This window comes from Lagenorhynchus albirostris, chromosome X (assembly GCF_949774975.1).
Source record: "Lagenorhynchus albirostris chromosome X, mLagAlb1.1, whole genome shotgun sequence".
In the NCBI taxonomy this organism is placed as follows: domain Eukaryota; kingdom Metazoa; phylum Chordata; class Mammalia; order Artiodactyla; family Delphinidae; genus Lagenorhynchus; species Lagenorhynchus albirostris.
The window spans coordinates 131,916,496-131,928,063 of record NC_083116.1 but is presented as its reverse complement, the minus strand read 5'-3'; the positions used below and the strand labels follow the sequence as shown (position 1 = coordinate 131,928,063).

The 11,568-nt window shown below is 60.7% G+C and overlaps 1 protein-coding gene across 2 annotated transcripts; it reads left to right on the top strand.

The window, feature by feature from the left end:
- The first annotated feature begins 1,469 nt into the window (after positions 1-1,469).
- On the top strand, positions 1,470-11,266 carry LOC132513623 (short stature homeobox protein). Of its 2 annotated transcripts, none has more exons than XM_060138122.1 (5): positions 1,470-1,743; positions 5,211-5,419; positions 9,276-9,333; positions 9,434-9,522; positions 11,021-11,266. In XM_060138122.1, exons 1-5 carry the CDS (start codon positions 1,470-1,472, stop codon positions 11,264-11,266), a joined length of 876 nt encoding a protein of 291 aa, XP_059994105.1. The 2 variants fall into 2 exon arrangements, with proteins under 2 accessions (XP_059994105.1, XP_059994104.1); XM_060138121.1 differs by having other exon boundaries at positions 9,434-9,536; positions 10,987-11,266.
- Positions 11,267-11,568: the final 302 nt, after the last annotated feature.

Genomic DNA, 11,568 nt, shown 5'->3' with positions numbered 1-11,568 from the left:
ACTACTGGCCGGCTCCGGACGCTGGACCGAACACTGGGAACCGCCGAGCGTGGCCCCGATCCTGGGTTCTGACTAACCGGCGCTTCGGAGGAGGAACTGACTTCAGAAAACGCAAAACGACTCCTCCAAAACCCCTAACACTCCCCTCCACCCCCGCACCCCTCGCCGAAAGCCTTGTCCCAACTCCAGCGGGGCGGGGGCAGCAGGTGGAAGGGGAGACGAGGGGGAGGTTGCAGAAAAAAAGAGGGGAGAACAGAAAAGTCACTTTATTTGCAGACGGCATTTTGCAGATAAGAGGACTTCTTCAGCTGCCGGGATTGCCGAATGAATTTCGTATTGCAGGTGAGAAAAAGTGGCTCCTTTTAGGTACATTATAAAGTTCCGAAGGAGTCAGGATCTGCTCAGGAGCACTGTGGCACAACCAAAAATACATATACCCCCCCCCAATAAATCTCCCAGACACCGGGCTGACAGCACGGCTCTAAGGAAGGCTGCGTCGGTCCGGCCGGACGGGATCTGACGCGCGCCCCACGGACCGCTCTGTACGAACCAGTTCTCCCAGAGACCCTCCGGCTTCTCCGCGTCTGGACCAGCGCGCTCCGGGCGCTCGTGGCCCGCAGCGTCCGTGTCCCCGGCCCCTCCGAGGTCTGCGAGCGGCTTTGCACCAACGCCGCCGAGGCGCGGGCGCCCACGTTCGGCTAGACCTGGACCCTTTCTCTCAGTTTCGGGGTCCTAGAGCAGTTCCCCCCAGCACGCCGCGCGCACCCGCTCCACCCGCTGGCTCCGCGGGCCTCGCCGGCGGGTCCAGCCGGCAGTCCCACCGCATCTCCAACTTGGGACTCATTCCCGTCTGTGATGGCGCGTCCCCGCCGCCCGGGTCCCCTCGCTGGAGTCCCCGCACGACCACGCCCGGACACGTCCTGCGACGATACCGTTCGAGGCGCGAGGCTGCGCTCCTCCCGGGGCCGGCAGGCAAGGACGTCCTCACAAGCCCTAAACTCCTCCTCGAGGTTCGTTTCCGCCAGCCACGGAGAGAATGCGGATACCTGTTCGGGGAACTGGCGCCTGCGCCCGTTCGCGCGCGCGCGCGCTCTCTCTCGCTCTCGCTCTCTCTCTCTCTGCCTTCAAAAACTTGATCTTTACCTCTCCACACCAAGGTGCACAGACGCCAAACAGTGATGAAATGAAAAGAAAGCCAATTGCCGGACTGGAGGTGGGGGAGAGACAGCGTCTCTGCGTGCGCCCGCCGCCGAGCCGGGAGCTGTAATTGCTGCAGACAGGGAGCGTTGGGGGTTGGGCGGACGTAGCCGTGTATAAATAGTGAGATCGCAAATTGAAAGGCATAAATAACAGCAGGAGAGGTCCACCCTCACACGGACAGTCGTGTCCGCGCGGGAGGCGTGCGGACCACAGCCCGGCTCCCAGCCAGCCCCGCCGAACCCCGCGGACCCCCGCAGCCCCCGGCCACCATGGAGGAGCTCACGGCTTTTGTATCCAAATCTTTTGACCAGAAGAGCAAAGAGAGCAGCGGCGGCGGCGGCGGCGGAGGCAAGAAGGATTCGATCACTTACAGGGAAGTTTTGGAGAGCGGACTAGCGCGCTCCCGGGAGCTGGGGGTCTCGGAATCCAGCCTCCAGGACATAACGGAGGGCAGCGGCCACTGTCCGGTGCATCTCTTTAAGGACCACGTGGACAACGACAAGGACAAACTGAAAGAGTTCGGTTCGGGGAGGGCTGCCGAAGGTAAGCTCTCCGGACGCCGGCTCCGGGCCCCTCCCGGGGACGGCGTCTCCTCGCCGCCCAGCCTGGCCGCCCGCCCCTCGCTCCGCGCGCGCAGAGGCCCCGGGGGCCGCGGTTCGCTCTCCGCTCGACCCCAAACGCTGAATGTACAGCCACGGCTCGGACGCAAAGGCCCTGGCAATCCATCGCCAGTCTTTTTCGTAAGAAAGAAACCAAACGGGGGAGGGGAGGATTCGGCTGGAGAAGCGAGGAAGCAGGGAAGGAGAGAGAGGCAGAGGCGCCGAGGATGGGCAGCGGCCTGGGCCGCGCGCTGCCGGAGGATCGCTTCCCTGGGCGTTGGCACTGGGCTCCACAGCGGGAACTTTCCCGCGTTGGGGGGGAATCGGGTGCATGGGCTTGTAAACCCAGGTCGGCTGGAGGGCTACCGGCCGCTTGCCTGTCTGCCTGCCGGTCTGTCTCACGTCCGCCTCCACGCCCGCAGAGAGATCCACACGCCTCTCTCCAAGCGCCTTCCCGAGCTCGAAATGGGCCGCGTTGAGGACTGCGCTGGCCGGCAGTCGGGGAGGCCACGCGCTCCGTCGCCTCTTCGCCCTCTTGCGCCCCTCCGCGTGGTTTCCTCTCAGGGAAAACTTTCCCCTTGAACCTTGGGGCTGGATCTCGGCTGACGCGGGCCTGTAGATTAAAACCAGCCGCGTGCCCGCCGGTGGTCAGGGTCTACAAGGGGCAGAAGGGCCCGGGGAGGCTCGTGGCCCCGCGCACGCGGCCGCCCTACCCCAGACTGTCAGGGCGCAGCTGGCCCTGCTGCAGGCCGGCTGCGTCCTGGGCCTCCTTCCCGCTGCTTTCCCCCGAAATCTCCGCGGCGTTTTGCGCTGTAGTGGAACTTGGGGGGTGGGAAAAAACATGTTTACAAGGGTTCTCCCAGCTGGACAGCGGTGGTCCCAACCCGGGGGAATCTCCGTACAAACAGGGCAACCAGCAGCTGTAAATCAGAGGAATAAAATTGGCTCTATTTCTCAGGGGGCAGCATTTGAAAGTATATGAAGGTCTATTTCTCATTACAAAGAGAGGAAATACAGAAGCTTGCCATGAGGCTCCTGGGTCCTGTTTCATTCTCTGTCCGTGTTGAGAGAGGTCACGGCCGGAGAGTGGGGACCCCATGTCTCCTGCTCTTGTGGCCCTTGCACTTTGGTGGCAGAGTCCAGGTGTGCTGGCCTTGGAGCCCAGTGGATGACCCAGACAGCTTTCGGAGACCTTGACCTTGTGGAAGCAGAAAGCTGGCAGAGGCTTAGGAGTAAGCCCCTGGCTTCTGAGAGCCCAGGCAGCCTGAGCCTGGCCTGCCATATCTCGGGGCTCACCCCTTGGCGAGGCCTCACGCACCCGGCTTTATGGTTCCTACAAAGAGAGTTTGCTCTGATGGAGACACGGCTGTCTGTCGGCTGTGCACTTGTCAGAGCTGACATTTAATTTACAGCACCCGGCGGGCGGCTGACCTCCCGGGCTCCTGATGGCTTCCCCCATCCGCCTTAGAGGCTGAGTCCCCTCTTCTGTCTGTTTCCTCTCACCCTGGACAGCCAAGGCAGGGGGACCCTGCAAAAAGGCCCGTGTAAGGAGAGCAGAGTACAATCGAGGCCTTTTTCGAAGGAGAGAGGAAAATAAGACAGGGCTAGCAGTACAGGCAGCAGGAAGGGGTTAGGAAAACCCCAGCTGCACCTTCTCCCTTCTGCCTGGGTGTGCAGACCCCTGGCAGGGCTGAGCCCCAGGCCGAATTTGCAGAACGGGAGCAAAATGGAGAGGAGGGAGCTGCTTGGGCTTGGGAGAAACCCAGAGGTCTTGGGCGCCTGAGCAACGGACCCCGCTGAGCCAGGCACGGCAGCCTGTGGGTTCTGCACAGCCTGCCGCGGGTTCTGGAGGACTTTGAAGGCCAGCGCGTCATCTGGGGTCAATCCCTGGGGTTCCGACGTTAAGAGACCTGAAGGAGGAAGCGGCGTTGGGGCCGCCTCCGGGAAAGGATTTCCCATTGGGGAGAAATAAGGGGTTCTTGGAAATGCATCCCTTTCAGGAGGTGAGGGAGGCTTTAAGCCCCGAGGTGGGATTGAGTGTCCAGGGCTCAGAAGCCGTGAGGAGAGGCTTTCGGACAGACTCAGGACTTGGGTTCTGGTGTCCAGCTCAGGAACCCCGGTGGGGGTGGGGGGGCGTGTGTGGGAACTGGGTGCCCGGATTTTTCCCTGGCCCCGCAGAGGATCTGGGTGTTCACCCTTTGCAAGTTTCTGGGCTTACTGCTGAGAGGCTTCTCAGAACGGGTGTAACCCCAGACTCCTTGGATAGAGCATCCTGAAAGCCGCCCTCTTCTCCTTGACACAGAGGGGACGTCCAGTGAGGGCATGGGGGTCCTCTTTGCCTGCGCCCAGCAGGTCCTATGATCGGAGAAGAAGCACAAGAAAACGCAAGGGGAGCTGAAACACAGCTTCGGCCAACTGTGCAACCGGGGGCCAACTTTTATTTTAAATCCCTGAGCTTGGAGAGGGGCTGCATTTCCTAGCGGTGGGAAGGAGAGGTGTCTGGGTTAGAAGCTCCTAAATCCTGAGCTGTCTGCCTGATACCCTGCCCGCTCCCCCAGCAAATATAGCTGCTCTCATAATGTTTGGACCTAAGAAAGTGTCACTCTTGGCGTCCTGATGGGGAGTGAGAATGTGTGTCCAAGAGACCGAGGGACAAAACCGGAAGTCAAGGGACCACGCTCTCGGGTGCAACCCAAGCACCTCAGGGTGCCCGCCTTAAGATACGGCTGCGCTTCTTGGTCAGAAGGAGGTGAGCTCGGGCGAGCGCCCGCCTCCACAGCGTCCTGAGGGAGGCTCTGGCCCGGCTGGCGGCTGTCACGGCCCCTGTCCTGCTGCGCTGCAGGCGGGAGCGGCGGTTCTCGGGGGGCCTGGACCCCAGCCTGGCCTGGGCTCTCCCTGCGCTCTTTGCGGGCGCCCCGCCAGGGACCCGACACTTGGGCGATTCTGCCTAAGCTTCTTTGACTTAATATTTAACACTCCACTCCCATTCAGAAAAAAAAGAAAAGGAAGGGAGAGAAGGTTAGGCTATGTCAATATGTCAACAGAGGCGAAGAGGATAATTGAGGAAACTATTCAGAGATTAGGCCAAGAAACACCGCGGCGCCGGGGCTCGAGTTATTACAAAACAGCGCGTCCTGCCCTGGAGTTTGCTTTATCGACTTGACGCCGCTTTGCGTCAGGGCGCGTTTGCCACCGAGGTCCCTGCACCGCGAGCACACACAGGCTTTCAGCACGTCGCGCCCAAGCGTCCCCGCGCGGGGCCTCTCCCTGGCGCGCAGGATCCGCAGGCCGGGCCGTGGCGGGGGGGGGGGGTTGGCTGGGCGGGAGCCGGCGGAGGGGCTCGTGGCGGCCCGGGCCGGGGACGCGGGGCCGGGGGGTGGGCTCAGCGCTGTGCCCTCGGCCCGCCCGTAGGTATTTACGATTGCAAGGAGAAGCGCGAGGACGTGAAGTCGGAGGACGAGGACGGGCAGACGAAGCTGAAGCAGCGGCGCAGCCGCACCAATTTCACGCTGGAGCAGCTCAACGAGCTGGAGCGACTCTTCGACGAGACTCACTACCCCGACGCCTTCATGCGGGAGGAGCTCAGCCAGCGCCTGGGGCTCTCCGAGGCGCGCGTGCAGGTGAGAGCGAGGGCCCGGCCCCGACGCCCGCTCTTCGGGCGGCCGGAACGCGCCACCTCGGCCGGGGCGCCGGGCCCTTCCAGGAGCGCGGGGACCCCGTGTGTGGGGGGCTGGAGCCGGGCTTTGGGAGGCGCCCCGGGGCCTCGCGGGTCAGGTCTCCTGCGCCCTGCCTGGCTGGCTCGCCCTGCACCTCCAGCTCATCAGGAATGTTGTTCTCTTCCCACTGGTTCGCCTCTCCTCCCCCCGCCCCCCCCCCCGCTCCGCCGTCGCCGCCAAAGTCTTACCCGCTCCTCTGCAGCCCGCTCGCTCCACTGCAGGGAACAGAGAGATGGGAAGAAGAGGCGGGTGGACGTCTTGAGGATTGCGGGTCCTGCCCGCGCGGTGTCGGATTAGCCCGGGCGCGGGGCAGGGGGGGCGCGGGGGCGGGGACCGGACGCATGAAGTCGTGATGCCTCATCTGGCGAGCCGCCGTCTAAGGGGGCCCTGTGTGTTCGCCGCACGTGCGCGCGGGGGGGGGTGGCGGGGGGAGACGCTCCCGGTTCGTTTTTCTCGGGCTTTGTAAACGTTTGCGTGAAATGCATTCATTTATTTATTGGGGGGTGGAGAGCAAAGATTCTCTTCCAAATCGCCTCGTCCGGGTACCGCAGACTCGCCCCCCCCCGCGCCCCCCATCCCCGCCACCGGAAGGTCGGACCTGGATGTTCTGGTGGGCTTTCCGTCGGCTTTGACGGTTCTGGGCAGGACAGCAGCGCCGGGGAAAGAAGAAAAAGGGGTCAGGGTCCCTGGGCTCTGGGGACTGGTTATTTAAATAAATGGAATTAATACTGCCAACGAGGGGAGGGAACCGTGTAAAGCCAGGGCTTTGAAAGAACGGGTTTCTTATTGGTATAGGGTCAGCATTACAAACACAACTTCACCCGGATTGTATTGAAGAAACGAAAACACAGAAAGCGTTTATAGAGAGTGTTTCACAAAAATCTTTAATTTGTAAAAAAAAAAAAAAAATGGGTGTTTGCACCCTCATGCCTTCCATCTTTCCCCGTCGGTGCGGTGAAAGGGGCTGCTTAAGGTGAAATGCAACAGTCCCCGAGTCTGTCCAGATTTCCGTGCAGCTGCAGGGGTTCCCAGGACCATTCTGCATTGCTGGGACCACGGGCAGAGTAGCTCTGGGGACCCTCTCCCCAAACGAATCTTTCCGGGCATCTGTGGCCTCAGCAAGTGGGGGGGGGAGGGCGGGGGAGACTGGCCACCTTTCTCTGGAAAGATGGATGGGGCTGCACCATATAAATTAATGAAAAGATTAAACTTTTGCTGAAGGGGACATCAACTTTTATGTCATTTCACAGCCTTTCTGCCTGAGATCTGTAATATCTCCCAGGCCTTGATGTACTGTTTCTATAAAAATAAATTACTTGTAATTTAATTCCACACTATTTCTTTCAGTAGTCTATTACTGAATAGCGCCTTAGCAGGAGAGAACGAGTTGGGAGAAAATTGGTTCTTGGGTGGCTGCAGATCTTGAGAAAAGCCCTAAAATAAAGGGGGAGGGAGGGTGGTAGTAGAAAACGAAAGCCTATTGATCCAAAGGTGAATTAAAATTTAACGATTGTAAATAATAATAAAAATAAACATGGGAAGAGAAAAAAGAAATAATTTCCTTTTGGCCACAGGGAAAAGAATCGTATAATAAAGAGAAGGCAGAAAGTGCTCATAAAAACCAATTAGTTAAAACACGTACCCCGCTGTGCAGAAGTGGGGGTTGCTGGGGAGACACCAAAAGGAAGAGACGAAAACGCACTATATTTTAATCCTGTCTGTGACCTGTTTGGTAATCCTTTTCGGTACAGCCTGTCCTGTGTTGTTAGAGGATAGAGTTTCAATTTAGAGTGGAAATTTGCTGTAAATAAATTGAGGGTCCTTTGGAAGTTGGTGCTTATTAACCTTTTATTTTTAGTGTTGTACTGGAAACTCACATCACCCAGCTGTCAGGGTTATAATCGAAAGTTATGAGACCACAGTGAGGAGTGGTGGTAATTTAATTACAACAAATATCTTTGGGTTTATGGCGCAGAGCTAAATTAAATGTCATTATTCACTGTCTGTAATGGAAATCAAAAGGAAATCAGATTACAGCATTTGTGAGAGAAATCAGTGACTGGTTCTTAATGAAGAAATAACTGTCTAAACCACTGTACTGCGCTTTACTTAGCATATTCAGGACTAATTGGAATTGATCGTGAATCACCCCAAGACTGATTTATTATCGCCAAACGCGCAGCTAATTCATCACTTTTATTCTCCATAATCTTTTTTTTTTCTTTCCTCCGCTGATGGGAAAGTGAGCTTGCTTTCTAGATTTAAATAGGATTCTGGTTTTGCAAAATGCCCTTCCAGGGGGAGCGGAGTTTGCGCGTCTGGCTCCGCTCTCCTGAGGACGGGTATGGGACCCCAAGGAGAAAGAGACACCGAGGAAGGGTCCGAAAGGGAAAGGAGTCTCGTCCCAGCCGGATGAGGGGGGGAGAGTTGCGGCGGGACGTGGGAGCAGGAAAGTGAGCGCAGGCTTTGGAAATGGAGTAAAGACGTGTGAATCTCAGCATTTCTGTTTTGGAAATACTTTCCGGGGAACAACACCAAAGTTTGCCAGCTTCCCTAGAGCCTGGCTGGGTGAGGTTTCCAACGTCGTGGAAAGCCAATTCCAACAGGCGGGCCCATGGCTCAGCCTTGGATAGAAAACTGCCCTGAAGAGGCTGAGATGGAAAAGTTCAGCTTTTCCTCGACTCCCGGGTGCTTGCAACCTCCGCGGGAGCTGAGGTTTCCGGGCAGCGTGGGAGCAGGGAGTGGCCCCGGGCCCTGGGGTTGGAACAACGCAGGGTCCCTGAGCTACCAGGCGTGGTGTAGTGTGGCCGAGGGGAAGGCTTTCTTTGTGCTAATTATCCTGCACCGTCAGTGACCGCCATTGTGGCAATAGGGTGAGTGAGTGTGAAGAGAAAGTTTTGGAGAAAGCCAGGTAGGAAAAATTAAGTGCCTAAGAACACAGAGGGAGGGGACTCCAGATTCCATGAGTGACAGACCAACGGCCAGGACCAGGGCTGTTTGGAGGAGGGGGGAGGATGAGAATGGGGAGCGCGGGAGGGCGCATTTCGGGGATGCCAGGCCTTGAAGCTAGCCAGGCCGGGCGGGTGCCAACACCTTTCGCTCGCTGCCTCACCTCTGGATAGGGCGCCGCAAAGAATCGGATGTCCTTAGAGATGCCAAGTGCCTGCAGTGCAGAGCCTGCGCCTTTGGGGGGCATCCGGTTTTTAGAGATCAAGGACGTTCATGACTCTGTAATATTAACCGGGATCCCCCAGGCTTCCGAGGAGGGCATGGAGGTCATGCAAGTTTCTGGACTCAGGGTGTCTGAGCGTGATTGGGGAGGGGGCTGGATTTGGAGATGTGTATCCACCTGTGTGCCCCCCCCCACATTCCTGGTGGGTGGGTGGGGGCTAAGGTGGAACGTCGGGGTGGAAGGTCAGGTTGGACCGGTGCGTGGCAGGGTGGAGGGGGGAATGTCCACACAGAACGATGGAAAGTTCTCCACGCCATCCGAGGACCCACTTCCTCACTTTCAATGTTTGGATGCTGAAACTCTGGTCTCACTTAGGTGAGGACTGTTCCCAGCTCCAGGTAGCCAGTTACGCGGGGCTGGGGTGGGAGGGGGCGGGGATGAAGGTCGGAGGGGCGGCAGGCAGCCTTCTGGGGACAGGAACCCCAAGTGCCTTGCGCGCCATCCGGCGTGTCGGGAAAGAAAGCCTCGCTGACGCTCGCCAAGGCCTGGCCGGCTCACGGGGGTGCACGTCTGTCCGCTCATTCCCAGGTTTGGTTCCAGAACCGGAGAGCCAAGTGCCGCAAGCAAGAGAACCAGATGCATAAAGGTGGGTGCGAGGGGCCGGGCATGGAGGCAGGGGCGGTGGGGAGACCCGCCAGGCGCTGGGAGCAGCGGGCGGGGTTCACGCCTCCTGTGTTTCCTCGCAGGCGTTATTCTGGGTACCGCCAGTCACCTGGACGCCTGCAGGGTGGCACCCTACGTGAACATGGGCGCCCTGAGGATGCCTTTCCAACAGGTAGCTCGTTTTTTGTTGTTGTTGTTGTTTTTCTTCCTTCCTTCGAACAGAACAGTCCCGGCGCCGCCCCGGCGCCTCCCACCCCCGCTGAAGCAAAGAGGCCGCTTTCACAAGGGGGACATTTATAAACCCATTGGCACGTATTAACACCACGCTGAAAATCTCCAAGAGTTACCTTTGGGAGGGCTAGGACAGAAACCCCAGCACAGTTTCACAAAACTCGGAGGGAAGATATCCCCACCCCACCCGGAACCACCCACTCGCTCACCGCCTGGCGGGAGGGAGGGGTTTACTACCGCTAGGGCATGAGGACCCGTGTCAACACACAACCCCCGGTTTTAGCTTGACCAGGGCCTCTCTGGGGGTGTCTGTGCCCCTCCTGGACCTGGGCCTCGATGCGCCCTCCCCTCCCCCGCGCACCTCACAGTGGGGGGCGTCCCGCCCAGCTCCTAGCAGAGCAGGGAGGGTCCAGGGCGCTGGGTGCGCTGCGCAGAGGAGGGGGCGGCCAGCGGGTCGGAAGACCGCCTCGTGGAGACCGGGTGCCCCAAAGTCCTCGCCCCTGCTCTGGACCAGCGTCGGGTGGGAGGAGGGAGCCGCGGGGCTAGAGCGCAACGCCCACTCGCCTGCAGGGCTGGGCTGTGGACCCCAGCATGGGGGGTAGGCGTGCCCGCGCTGGTGGGTTGGCTGTGCCCTGGCCAGAGCGAAGGCGTGGCCTCCTCTTGCAGCACTTTTGCTCCTACGGGCAGAGGCCTGGGTTTGTAGCTGGACCCGGGTTTGCTGAGGGGCACGAGGTCCAGTGGGCCTGGCCCGGCCCGGAGGGTCGGCTACGGATGACAGCATGGAGACGGGGTGAGGGTGGGCTGTTGGCCGCGCGCCCTCAAAGTCACGGCGCCCAAGGCTGGGAGGGCGTCCAGGGCTGCCGTGCGCAGGGCAGAGGTCCGCGCCCTGTTCCCTTGGACCCGCACCTCCGCGGCTGGGCCCATGTTCTACCCCTCAGCACCCCTTCCCCAGGGCGGGGTGGCCCCTCAGCACCACAGGAACAGCTGCCCCGACGACGTGGGGTCAGCCATTGGGTCCTGGGGAAATTAGGCGGTTGGAGCCTGCAGAGTTGGCTGTGCTTCTGGAAGATTCGGGGACTCCGGGTCCCTGGGAAGGCGGCGGGGCGGGGGGGGGGGGAGCCAGAGCCGAAGGCCGGACCCTGAGTCGGGGATGCGTCAAAGAATCAGCCGGGGGTCTGGAGAGGAGGAGGTACCAGCTGTAGACGCTCGGATGCTACAGCATCGGGGATCTGTGCCGACTCCCCGGCTCTGGTCCTGTCCAAAGCGGCCAGTGACCCGGTCGTGGCACCGGGTGTCCCGAGGACAGTGGGTGGTGGTCCCTGGGGCGGGGGAAGGGGCGATGGCTCCCCGGGAGAGGAGACGCCCTCGGGGGGGGGGTCCTCGAGGGGGGAAAGCCCCCTAGAAGTCGCGTCCTCACCGTGCGGGTTCTGCCTTCGCAGGTCCAGGCACAGCTGCAGCTGGAAGGTGTGGCGCACGCCCACCCGCACCTGCACCCCCACCTGGCGGCGCACGCGCCGTACCTGATGTTCCCGCCGCCGCCCTTCGGGCTGCCCATCGCATCCCTGGCCGACTCGGCCTCGGCCGCCGCCGTCGTGGCCGCCGCCGCCAAGAGCAACAGCAAGAACTCCAGTATCGCCGACCTGCGGCTGAAGGCGCGCAAGCATGCCGAGGCCTTGGGGCTCTGACCCGCCGCCAGGCCCCGCGCCTGCCCCGGACCCGCGCCCGCCCTGGCCCCGCCACCCCGTCCGCGCTGCGTCCTGCACTCGACCCCTCCGCGCCCCCCGACGGCCGCGCGGACACCCCGGAGCGAGGGCGCAGCGCCTTCCCCGTCTGGGGCAGCCCCGGGGCCCCTGGCAGGCCTCGGGAGGGGGCATCCCAGGACCGCAAGACCCCGCCAAAGCCTTGCAGAGACTGTGCGGAAGAGAGAGGAGGTGACCGTCAGACCACCCAGGTCAGCCCTCGACCACGCCGTCTGTACGTCCTGGGA